Raw genomic sequence first — 13,151 nt, 5'->3', positions numbered from 1 at the left:
GGGGCGCATCAGAGCACATGGGGCGCATCGGAGCACATTCAGGGTACAAACAGGGTACATGAGGGCACGTACATGGGGCACATCGGGGTACATGGGGGCACAATCGGGGTACAATCAGGGTACATGGGGCACATTAAGGCACATGGGGAACATGAGGTCACAATCGGGGTACATGGGGAACATGAGGTCACAATCGGGGTACATGGGGAAAAAACAGAGCACATGGGGCACAATCAGTGTACATGTCAGCGTTTACTTGTTTTTCTTCACATGCAGAGTAGCGCAGGAAGCGTCTGTCATATGTTCGATTCTCTGTCTCGCGCTGCGGTTGCTCCCCGCCCCCCGGCGGCCCCCCCTCTCTTTTCGTCCATCCCAGGTGATATCACAAGAAAATAGGGATGGACGAGAAGAGAGGGGGGGGGGGCGGGGAGCAACCGCAGCGCGAGACAGAGAAGTGAACTTATGACAGAGACGCTTCCTGCGCTACTCTGCATGTGAAGGAAATCTACTCCCCCCACTTCCGCCCTGCCTGCGGGCCATTTATAACTGGTCCGCGGGCCGGTACTTTGAGACCACTGGATTATAGGGTCTACTCAATAAAGAGAGAATTACAGGAAATTGATACAACCTCTGTGATTGTGTAAGAGGGGAGAGGAAGTCCTTAGGGTAAGGGAAGGTCCAATATAAAGGACTACAAGTATCAGCACGCCTCCTGCCTTGTACATCTATGACTCACTGCCTGTGATTAGCGCAGTGCTGACTTCCTGGTGGGCTCTGCACATGGGCTGTGTGAAAACGCTGGAACTCATCCTAAGTCAGAGACTGCAGACATGGTACAGGAGATGGGCAGAGCGTGTGCGGACATAATTGGGCTGAAATTGCACAGATCGCACAGCGTGTTCCTGTGTTTTTCAGTGTGAACCTGGACCTGTGACCTGGAACCCACACTTTGCTAACTTGCCTGGAAAGGGGGCATTAGTATGGGCACCTGGAGCAATTTGCCACATCTCTTCTGGGATGCCAAGGGCCACCCCCTCTGTGGCAGACAGCAGCTTTAATTTGGGGGGAGGAATATGTGCTAAGGGGGTGGATTTCATATCCAAGCCCCCTTGCAGCATACATCATAAAGTGCCCCCTAGAACATATCCTTTCCCCCAAAATTACTCACAGTAAACTGTAACCCGTAGGCATGACCCCCTCCCTCCCCCTCTGGAAGGCTCACTTACTTTGCATTAGGACATGTGTCATCTTGTCAGACGAGCAGCTTTTCTCAGCAGCAGCGTGGTGAGCCTCCTTCTCCTCCCCCTCCTCTGTGTACACAGGAAACATCACACAGCAGGAGAAGGAGGGGGGCGGGCTCAGTTCACTCCGTCTCACTCTGCACTGTGTGTATCAGGAGTCAGGACCAGGCAGCCGGGGACTGCAGGGAGATATATAAACATACTGCCGCACCTGCCTTCCCCACTAGCCGGGACAAGTCCCGGCAGGCTAAATTAGCCGGGACTAGGTCCTATTTGACGGGACTGTCCCTTTAAAAACGGGACAGTTGGCAAGTATGCATTAGTGCGACTTGTCATGCGACTTTGGAGACATAAAGTCGCATGTCAAGTCTCAGCCCATTGATTTCAGTGGCACCCGTTCCCATCTACGCGACTTTGAAAATTAACGACATTGAAAAAGGGTCCCTGCACTACTTTGACGTGTGACAGCATGTGACAGCATGAGTCGTGACAGGTACTCTTTTTGGAGAGAACCTGTTTACTACCTGTCTAGAAGAGGACCTGTCTACTAGACCCCCAAATCTCTCCAAAAAGAGGACCTGTCTACAAGAGGACCTGTCTACTAGACCCCAAATCTCTCCAAAAAGAGGACCCGTCTACTACCTGTCTACAAGAGGACCTGTTTACTAGACCCCAAATCTCTCCAAAAAGAGGACCTGTCTACTAGACCACAAACCTCTCCAAAAAGAGGACCTGTCTACTAGACCCCAAATCTCTCCAAAAAGAGGACCCGTCTACTACCTGTCTACAAGAGGACCTGTTTACTAGACCCCAAATCTCTCCAAAAAGAGGACCTGTCTCCTGCTAGGTTCCTTCCTGCCATTGTATGCTCTAATTTTACCCATATTTTAGTTGAGTAATCGTGATTCCAATTTAGTATACGTACTAGTGCCATTGCCCTATAATATGATGTTACATCTGGCAGCCCCACTCCACCCTCTGACTTTTCTCTACACAAAATTTCATAGGCTAATCTAGGTCGTTTATCATTCCACACAAAGGAAACAAAAGCCTTCCGTATACCCTTAAAAAAAACCCTGTGGGAGGGGAATTGGCACTGTATGTAAGACATAAATTATTTTAGGTAATATGTTCATTTTTATTGCATTCACCCTTCCAAACCAAGTTAAAAACTGCCCCTTCCATTTCTGAAGATCCTCTCTTACCCCTTCCATTAAGGTACCATAATTCAGGTCATATAGAAGTTTAGGGTCAGGCGTTATATGCGTCCCTAAGTAAACTAGTGATTTTTTATTCCATACGAAGCTCCTTGGATACCGAAGACAGAAAGAGGACCCTCAAAATGGATGTCACCATTAACTAATAATACACTAAGGATATGGGATAAAATAAATCAATCAGGAGATTATGCCCCTGGGATATCCCCCTTGGCTCCTCTGGAGGGATTCCCGTGGTTCCCCCCAGGTGAGGAAGTAGGATCAATGAAGGCATGGGGGATAGACGGGGATACCACATGCGGCAAATTCGCCCCATGCGGAACCCTGATCTCCTTATCTGAATTGAGACAGAGCTTGGGAACAGTCCCAATGGTGGAGTGGAGGTACCACCAATTAGGGTGCTTCTTTCAAAAGTGGAAAACCAAGATAAGGCCTCTTAACTCGCTTACCATATTTGAAACCAGATGTGTAAAGATTAGGGGGGGCAAACACTTACTGTCTCAAATGTATAGATTAATCCTAGGGACACGGAGAAAAACAACACCATACTACATTAGAGACTGGGAAGGAGAGCTAAATCACAGGTTTACCACGCAACAAATTAAAAAACGTATTGATTCCGCACACCATACATCTGTAAGCTCACAGATTCAAGAGATGTCTTATAAATTTCTATCTAGGTGGTACAGAACCCCAGTAAGATTGGCACAGATGTATAGGCTTGCGGACAATAGGTGTTGGAGGGGATGTGGACAGGAGGGCACCCTACTCCACCTGTGGTGGTCATGCCCAAAGATTAGAGGATTTTGGCAAGAGATTGCCCCTTGGGTTGGAAGGCTATCTTGCGAGGAAATAGAACTGACACCTTTAAACTTCCTATTCCACGGGTCAGTGAGGTCCATGGGATCATATAAGGAGAGTATTACGCCTCATTTATTAAATGCGGCAAAATTATTAATACCTAGATTATGGAAACAGGATAAAAGGCCAACTCTTCTTGAATGGAAGAGAGAAGTGAATTTAATTATGGAGGCAGAAAGATGGATTTCCAGGGTTAAAGATAGAAAGGAAAAGTTTAGAGAAATATGGTCAGAATGGGAAAAATGCTCACTAGAGATTGAATAATTTAAGGAGCTGTAGGAAAATGTAAGTGGACAGCCTGTTGTGGGGGGGGGGGGGGTGGAGACTAATTTGTTTGTCCTTTTTCTTCTTCATTTTTTTTCTTTTTTCTTTTTTGTTGTTTTTGAGCTCTCAATAAGAATTCCCGTGCGGCACTGGGGGGGGGGGGGGGGGGGGGCACACAGAGGGTGGGAAGGGGATATATTACATAATAAGGTGTGTGTGTGTTTTTTTTTTTCTCTCTCCAGGGTTTGTGTGTGGAATAGAGAAGGGAAGAAGGGTGGGATATAAAAAGTGGGGGGTGTAAGTCATTAGTGGTTTTATGGCCTTCTGGCGGCCTCAGATTTTAAACACTTGGTAAAAGTGTTTTTAGGGGATGGGTTAACAAGGAATAATGGGGAATAAGTTATAGAATGGCTTTTTAGAAGCCTCATATCCAAGGAGTCACAATTTTTTTTTTTTTTTTGGTGTATGGAGGGGGGGGGAGAGAGCCGCTGGGAATAAGTGAGGGGGGGGGGAATAATTTCTCCCCCTTTTTTTATTTTCCTCTCGTTATTTCCCCGGGGGGGGGGGGGGGGATGGGATACAGATAAGGATGTTTATTGTACAATGGTGTGATATAATGTAACATACTGTTGAATGGAAATGTTGAAAAATTAATAAAAATTTTGATAATAAAAAAAAAAAAAAAAAAAAGGAGGACCTGTCTACTAGACCACAAACCTCTCCAAAAAAAGGATCTGTCTACTAGACCCCAAATCTCTCCAAAAAGAGAACCCGTTTACTAACTGTCTACAAGAGGACCTGTCTACTCGACCCCAAATCTCTCCAAAAAGAGGACCTGCTCAGTAGGCAAGTGGCTAACTTTCTGGACCTTCCTCTCCACTACAATAAATCACTTTAGGTACCAAGAACATTCCAATCACCAATGATCAAACAATTTTCGTAAAAAAAAAAAAAATAAGCAGGACTCAGAAGAGAATTTTGAAAAGTTTTCTTGTTTATTTTTTTTATAGAATTTAGAATAACTGAATAACATACAATAAAACGTGGAATAAATTTAGTAAAATTTTTGTAAAACTGAGGCGAAAAAATTTAGGTAATTGTATTATGTTAGCTCAACCAATGAAAGTCAGTTTCTCATTGGTTGTTTGTTGCCCGGGTAAAGGGATGGTTGTGCCCATGTATAGGGATGGTGGTTGTGCCAGTGTATAGGGATGGTTGTGACTGTGTATAGGGATGGTTGTGCCCATGTATAGGGATGGTGGTTGTGTCCGTGTATAGGGATGGTGGTTGTCCCCGTGTATAGTGATGGTTGTGACTGTGTATAGGGATGGTTGTGCCCGTGTATAGGGATGGTTGTGCCCGTGTATAGGGATGGTGGTTGTGCCAGTGTATAGGGATGGTTGTGTCCGTGTATAGGGATGGTTGTGACCGTGTATAGGGATGGTGGTTGTGCCCGTGTATAGGGATGGTTGGGCCCATGTATAGGGTTGGTTGTGCCCATGTATTGTCATGATAGCCAGTGTGTTACCTGTCTTTGTTGCCCACCTTCTCGAACAATAAAAGTCAGTTTCTCATTGGTTGTTTGTTGCCCGTGTATAGGGATGGTTGTGCCCGCGTATAAGGATGGTTGTGCCCATGTATAGGGATAGTTGTTCATGTATTGTCATGATAGCCAGTGTGCTACCCGTCTTTGAGGCACTCCTTCTTGACCAAGGAAAGTCAGTTTCTCATTGGTTGTTTGTTGCCCGTGTATATGGGTCGGTTGCACCCGTGTATAGGGATGGTGGTTGTGCCTGTGTATAGGGATGGTTGTGCCCGTGTATAGGGCACAACCAGGGGTTCAGTAGGGTAGTGTACAGGGGTCAGCAGGACAGAAGACAGGGGGTCAGTAGGGCAGAGTACAGGGGTCAGGAGGATGAAGGAAAGGGGGGTCAGTTGGGTAGGGTACGGGGGTCAGCAGGACAGAAGACAGGGGGTCAGTAAGGAAGACGGAGTCAGTAGGGCGGAAGACAGAGGGCCAGTAGAGCAGGATAAAAGACAAGGTATCAGTAGAGCAGGGTACAGGGGTCAGCAGGATGGATGTCAGGGGCTCAGTAGGGCAGGGTACGGGGGTCAGCAGGACAGAAGACAGGGGGTCAGTAAGGTAGCATACAGGGGTCAGTAGGATGGAGGAAAGGGGAGTTAGTAGAGCAGGGTACAGGGGTCAGCAGGACAGAGGAAAAGGGGGTCAGTAGGGTAGGGTAATGGGGTCAGCAGGATGGAAGACGGAGTCAGTAGGGTGGAAGACAGAGGGTCAGTATGGCAGGGTACAACAGGAAACAAGTCAGGGGCTCAGTGGGGCAAGGTACAGGGGTCAGCAGGACAGAAGACAGGGGGTCAATAGAGCAGGATGGAAGACAGGGGGGGGGTCTGTAAGGTAGCATACAGGGGTCGGTAGGATGGAGGAAAGGAGGTCAATAGGACAGAGAAAATGGGGTCAGCAGGATGGAGGACCAGGGATCAGTAGGGCAAGGTACAAGGGTCAGCAGGATAGAGGACCAAGGGTCAGTAGGGCAGAGTACAGGAGTCAGCAGAAGGGAGGAAACTGACCCCCAGTCTTCCATCCTGCTGACCCCCCTTTCCTTTGTCAGCTCTCCCATGGTTGGGAGGATTACCAGATGTTACATGGGATGGTAATAATAATCTAGGATTGTGTAATGGGGTGCTGGCACAGGCTGAAGTGGGCAAAGAAGTTTGGAGGACTGTGTTCAGGAGCGTCCGTGCTTGCAGTATTGTGGCATGGAGCAGCTCCGCAAGCTGCATGAGTTGAAGAAAAAACTCTTGTTTGCCCCAATAGTAATTAAAAGTGTCTCTCCCTCCCTCTTTCCCTATATATTATTAGATTCTCCACAATGTAAGGCATCTCAGACTTTTTAACCACACCCCCTTTAAGCCACGCCCAATATTTAACATAATTATAACCACACCCTTTTTTGCTGCAGCGGTCTAAGCGTGGCGCATTTTTCCCTGCTTCAGCTAGGCCACGCCTACAAATGAATGCCCCACCCCTAATTACAACCATACTACTCCTACATAAAAAAAAAAAAAAAGCGTACCTGTAGAGTACAATAGAATGTTGGCAAGTATGCGGGAGCCAATCAGCAGGCCTGGTGAATGCAATGTCTGCAGGCGCCCACTAATCTTTTGGGACAGAGGGAGAAGGCCGATCGGCCTATGTAAACAAGGCAGAACGCCGTTCTGGGACAAGGGAAAAATGTGATCCTGTATTGCCACGGTACAAGCACCTCCCCCACACAGGTAGTAAGCACTCCCTAGCACAAACCCTTTGATTGCCCCTGATGTTAAAGGAGCTGTAAAGATGTTTCACCTAATGCATTTCTTTATTGTAAATTCACACAGAATATATACACCACACAAAATCAGGTAAGAGCTTGATCACATTATCCTAAACAATGAAAAATGTAAACAGTAATATCTCCAATATATCTAATTATCAGCTAACAGTAACCCATTTAACCACTTACGGACCGCTGTTCTACTTCGGTACTTTGACGTAGAATACCAGGGTTATGGCAGCAGATAGCAGACATTTTTAAACGTCGCCCTATGGAGATTTTTAAGTGTCAAAGTTTGTCGCCATTTCACGAGCGGGCGCAATTTTGAAGCGTGACATGTACTTGGCGTACCATCATCTTTCACAATGTACAAAAAAATTGGGCTAACATTACTGTTTTTCTGATTTTTTTTATTAAAAAAAAGTGTATTTTTTCCAAGTGCATTTGTAAGACCGCTGCGCGAATTCGTTGTGACATCATGTATTGCAACAACCGCCATTTTATTCTCTAGGGTGTCTAATTTTTGAGCAAAAAAAAAAACTGATATTAACTTGTAAACACCAAGTGTAAAAAACAGGCCCGGTCCTTAAGTGGTTAAAAAGTGATCTAATTAAAAGTAAGCTAATCAACAGTCATCCTACATAGGAGTACATTACACTTGTTGTCTTTCAGGTGTTTAGCTTTCCCTTGTGTAATCTGTCCACTATAAAAAGCCATCATAAGAAAAAGTGGAATTAATTTATCATTATAGATTTCTTGAGGGAGATTGTTGATAAATATTGTTGCAATAAGTGGAGGAGCTTCTCCAACCCAACCCCGAGGGCCACCATATTCTCCTCTGACCATTGACCTGTACAAGATATACATTACACCTTTCCATCTAGAAGGGAAGCTTTATTGTCTTTAATCAGAGAATTAGAGATTGATCTGTGTTCCTCACGTTGTTGTCCACCATTAGAGAATCATCTGCTCTCCTCACGTTGTTGTCCATCATTGGAGGACGCTCTGCTCTTCTCACATTGTTGTCCATTGGAGGACAATCTGCTCTCCTCATGTGGTTGTCCATTATTGGAGGACGATCTGCTCTCCTCACGTTGTTGTCCACCATTGAAGGCTGATCTGCTCTCCTCACGTTGTTGTCCATCATTGGAGAATGATCTGCTCTCCTCACGTTGTTGTCCATTACTGGAGAACGATCTGCTCTCCTCACGTTGTTGTCCATTATTGGAGGATGATCTGCTCTCCTCATGGTTGTTGTCCATTATTGGAGGATTATCTGCTCTCCTCACGTTGTTGTCCATCATTGGAGGACGATATGCTCTCCTCACGTTGTTGTCCATCATTGGAGGACGATCTGCTCTCCTCACGTTGTTGTCCACCATTGGAGGCTGATCTGCTCTCCTCACGTTGTTGTCCATCATTGGAGAATGATCTGCTCTCCTCACGTTGTTGTCCATTACTGGAGAACGATCTGCTCTCCTCACGTTGTTGTCCATTATTGGAGGATGATCTGCTCTCCTCATGGTTGTTGTCCATTATTGGAGGATTATCTGCTCTCCTCACGTTGTTGTCCATCATTGGAGGACGATATGCTCTCCTCACGTTGTTGTCCATCATTGGAGGACGATCTGCTCTCCTCACGTTGTTGTACATCATTGGAGGACGATCTGCTCTCCTCACGTTGTTGTACATCATTGGAGGACGATCTGCTCTCCTCACATTGTTGTCCACCATTGGAGGACGATCTGCTCTCCTCACGTTGCTGTCCATCATTGGAGGATGATCTGTTCTCCTCACGTTGTTGTCCATTATTGGAGGACGATCTGCTCTCCTCACGTTGTTGTCCATCATTGGAGGACGATCTACTCTCCTCACATTGTTGTCCATTATTGGAGGATTATCTGCTCTCCTCATGTTGTTGTCCATCATTGGAGGCTGATCTGCTCTTCTCACGTTGTTGTCCATCATTGGAGGATGATCTGCTCTCCTCCCGCTGTTGTCCATCATTGGAGGATGATCTGCTCTCCTCACGCTGTTGTCCATTATTGGAGAATGATCTGCTCTCCTCATGTTGTTGTCCATCACTGGAGGACGATCTACTCTCCTCACGTTGTTGTCCATCATTGGAGGACGATCTACTCTCCTCACGTTGTTGTTCATCATTGGAGGACGATCTGTTCTCCTCACGATGTTGTCCACCATTATAGAATGATCTGCTCTCTCTATGGGGTCAGAGGTTGAACTGAGCTCTTTTCCACGTTTTGACTGGGAGAAGCAAACAAAATGTCCGAACATGAATGGGGCTTGTTGTCACCTGTGTGAATTTTCTGGTGTCTATGAAGTTGGCCTTTCTCAAGTGAAACATTTCCCGCAATCTCAACATGAATAAGGATGCTCATCCATGTGGCTTTTCTGGTGTCTAAGAAGACTTCTTTTCTCAGCGAAACATTTCCCGCACTCTGAGCACGAAAAGGGTTTCTCCCTTGTATGAATCCTCTCATGTACACGAAGTTCACCCATCCCAATAAAACTTTTCCCGCATTCTGAACATGAATAAGGACGCTCCCCTGTGTGAATTTTTTGGTGTCTAAGAAGGACTTTTTTATCAGTGAAACATTTCCCGCACTCCACACATAAATAGGGACGTTCTCCTGTGTGACTTTTCTGGTGCCCAAGAAGGCTTGCTTTTTGAGAGAAACATTTCCCGCACTCTGAGCATGAATAAGGACGCTCACCTGTGTGAACTTTCTGGTGCCTTAGAAGGTTCCCCTTTTCACTGAAACACTTCCCGCACTCTAAACATGGATAAGGACACTCACCTGTGTGGATTCTCTGGTGCGTAAGAAGGTTCCCCTTTTCACTGAAACATTTCCCACACTCTAAACATGGATAAGGACGCTCACCTGTGTGAATTTTCTGATGCCTAAAAAGGTCACCCTTTCTAGTGAAACATTTCCCACACACTGAACAGGACAATGAAATCTGTCCCCTGTGAGCTCCTTCATAGTCTAAGGAAAGTTCTTTAGGATTAGATGGATCTTGTGAGTTCTCCATATAGTGAGATCCTGGATGTGGAGCTGTAGGTAGTGTGGATGGTTCCTGAAGATTAGCGTGATCCATTCTACGATGTTTATCAAGTTCTTTCATTTGAATAAAACACTTCCCGCACTGTGAACATGAATACGACCCCTTCCCTGTATGAAATCTTTGGTGCCTAAGAAGTACTTGCTTATCGCTGAAATGTTTCCCGCACTCTGAACACAAATAGGGGCGCTCACCCGTGTGACTCCTCTGGTGTCTAAGAAGGCTTGCCTTCTGAGTGAAACATTTCCCGCACTCTGGGCATGAATAAGGACGCTCACCCGTGTGAATTTTCTGGTGCGTAAGAAGGTTTCCTATGTGAGTGAAACCTTTCCCGCACTCTGAACACGAATAGGGCCGCTCACCCGTGTGAGTCCTCTGGTGGACAACAAAGTGGTGTTTATTTATGAAACATTTGCCGCACTCCGGACATGAAAACGGGCGCTCCGTTGTGTGAATTCTCTGATGCATAAGAAGGCTTTGTTTTGAATGGTAAAACTTCCCACACTCGGAACATGAAAAGGGGTTCTCGTGCGAGAGACTGCTCGGCTGTTTAGTGAGCGGTCTGTTAGTGTGAGATTCCTCGCAATCCAAAGAGGACAATGAGCACTCTCCTGTGTGACCTCCATCACATAAAGAGTGACCTCCATCACATAGAGAGTGACCTCCATCACATAAAGAAGACTCCTCAGGATTGGATAGATCGGTGGATCTCTCCGCACTCTGAGGTCTCAGATGGATATCAGGAGTCATATTTTGAGAATGGTCAGAAGTGTCCTCAGGATTCGAGGGATCCATTGATCGCTCCATGTGGTAAGGTGTGGGATGTGTACTCCAAGTAACGGGATTTCCTCCTGGAGAACGTTGTGTGATGTCATCTTCTGCCTTATAATCCTGAGAGAACATCGGACCTCCCTCCAAGATATTTAAAACACGTTCATCTGTAAGAAAACACATAAAAAAGTTTATATATTATTTTCAAGTCTTGCATCTAGTAGTCATGTGTTTTTATCCTGATGGACACAGCGCCGGTCCTAAGTTCTTAGGCGAGGCCGCGGCTTTGGCCTAGTCCGCTGAGATCCTGGGAAAAGGCCGCGGACTAGGCCGAAGCTGCGGCCTCGCCTAAAAAATACGAGTCACGATTTAAATCAAGTTTTTTTTCCTGGTGGACATTGCACCGGTCCTAAGTTCTTATGTGAGGCCGCGGCTTTGGCATAGTCCGCCGTGATCCTGGAAAAAGGCAGTGGACTAGGCCGAAGCCGCGGCCTCACCTAAAAACTCGAGTTATGATTTGAATCAAGTTTTTCTTCCTGATGGACCTTGCACCAGTCCTAAGTTCTTAGGTGAGGCCGCAGCTTTGGCCTAGCTGCCGCGATCCTGGGAAAAGGCCATGGACTAGGCCGAAGCCGCGGCCTCGTCTAAAAAATTCTGGTCACAGCTCGCCGCGATCCTGGGAAACGCCCGTGGACTAGGCCGAAGCCGCGGCCTCGCCTAAAAAATCCTGCCCACAGCTCGCCGTGATCGCGGTGTGCTGCGGGCAGGATTTTTTAGGCGGGGCCACGGCTTCAGCCTAGTCCGCGGAGCACCGGTCCTATGTGAAAAAAAAAATAGATTTGGTCAAAATTTGCCTATTTGCCTCGCAACTCGATTCAAATCGATTTTTTCCCCTAATTCCGACAACAAAACTGTGGATTTTTTCCGATGGAATGTTGTCTCAAACTTGTCTTGCATACACACGGTCACACAAATGCTGTCGGAATTTCCAAACGTCAAGAACGCGGTGACGTACAACACGTAAGACGAGCCCATAAAAATGAAGTTCGCTGATTCAGAGCATGCGTCAAATTGATTCAGAGCATGCGTGTTTTTTTTTTGTGCGTCGGATTTGCATACAGACGATAGGAATTTCTGACAAGAACTTTTCTTGTTGGAAAAATTGAGAACCAGGTCTCAAATTTTTGTTTTCGGAAATTCCGACAGAAAAAGTCCGATGGAGCCTACACACGGTTGGAATTTCTGACCAAAAGCTCACATCAAACTTTACTTGTCGGAATTTCCGATCGTGTGTAGGTGGCATTAGAGCTGCACAATTCTGGCCAAAATGATTTTTGCTTAGAATAAAGATCACGATTCTCGCGGCATAAAATCTTTCATATTATACAAAAAAAATTGGGCTAACTTTACTGGTTATTTTTTTTTTAATTAATAAAAGTAATTTTTTCCCAAAAAATAGCATTTGAAAAACCGCTGTGCAAATACAGTGCGATATAATATATTGCAACAACCACCATTTTATTCTCTACGGTCTCTAGTAAAAAATATATATATAATGTTTGGGGGTTCAAATACCACCAAAAGAAAGATCTATTTGTGGAAAAAAGGACGCCAATTTTGTTAGGGAGCCACGTCGCACGACCGCGCAATTGTCAGCTAAAGCGACTCAGTGCCGAATCACAAAAAGTGGCCTGGTCTTTGGCCAGCGAAATGGTCCGGGGCTTAAGTGGTTAAACTTTCCTAGTTTACGCACAGAAGTCTATTCTTTTGATGTAAAAGACAAATTGTTACAATGTTTAGACTTATGGCTCCACTGATAAAGAATGTTCTCATGCTTGGCTGACTGTCTGGATTTTACAGCTGTGGCTTCAGCAGAGCAGAGAGAATTCTCTGGATAGAAAGATCGGGAAATACTTTGTCAAGATCACAACGAGAAAAAAAATTGTGATAACCATTCTTTTTTTTTTCTTTTGAGGTGAACACGTCTTTTTTTTAACCCATGTATACATTCTTTATATTCATAGAAGTAAAATAACAATGTGGACGGTTTCTGAATTTAGTGTTTATGACTTACTTGTGTCCTTATGTAGAGAAGATTCCTCCTGTTTACTTTCCATAATCTTCTCCCCCTCCTCCATAGACTGCTGATCTCCACTCACCAACCTCTCTTCTTCTTTAATCTCAACTTTGATGTCTTTCAGTTCTTCATCCTGAACCCCAAGAAACAAGAACATACAAAGAATAATGTATCATAAGGGAAAAAAGGGGCTTGGGACTTTATATGAGACCAGGGCATGAGCCGTCAAGTGCCTCCATCCCCATTGATTGGCATAGAAAGGAGTTTGGGACTTTGCATGAAGCAGGCGGCCGAATTGAAC

At 45.6% G+C, this 13,151-nt stretch overlaps 2 protein-coding genes across 2 annotated transcripts in view; both read right to left on the bottom strand.

Moving 5' to 3' along the window:
- LOC120910546 (zinc finger protein 850-like) overlaps positions 1-13,151 on the bottom strand; it is a 1,103,195-nt gene that overhangs the window by 389,517 nt on the left and 700,527 nt on the right.
- On the bottom strand, positions 9,004-13,022 carry LOC120910034 (gastrula zinc finger protein XlCGF26.1-like). Its single transcript, XM_040321882.1, has 3 exons — positions 12,848-13,022; positions 9,258-10,940; positions 9,004-9,047 (listed from the first exon to the last, which is right to left on the bottom strand). The coding sequence occupies exons 1-2, from the start codon at positions 13,005-13,007 to the stop codon at positions 9,295-9,297; spliced, it is 1,806 nt and encodes a 601-aa protein (XP_040177816.1). The 5' UTR covers positions 13,008-13,022; the 3' UTR covers positions 9,004-9,047; positions 9,258-9,294.

The sequence above is a fragment of the Rana temporaria genome, chromosome 8, assembly GCF_905171775.1.
Source record: "Rana temporaria chromosome 8, aRanTem1.1, whole genome shotgun sequence".
NCBI lineage: Eukaryota > Metazoa > Chordata > Amphibia > Anura > Ranidae > Rana > Rana temporaria.
Note: the sequence above shows the minus strand (reverse complement) of the source record. Positions and strands in the feature narration are given on the sequence as shown.

Bases quoted from the DNA above. Each gene is read 5' to 3' on its own strand.
- LOC120910034 (XM_040321882.1), bottom strand. From the start codon at position 13,007: ATGTTCTTGTTTCTTGGGGTTCAGGATGAAGAACTGAAAGACATCAAA. The intron at 10,941-12,847 runs GTAAGTCATAAA...GTTTTCTTACAG, and splicing joins TTCTCTACATAAGGACACAA to ATGAACGTGTTTTAAATATC.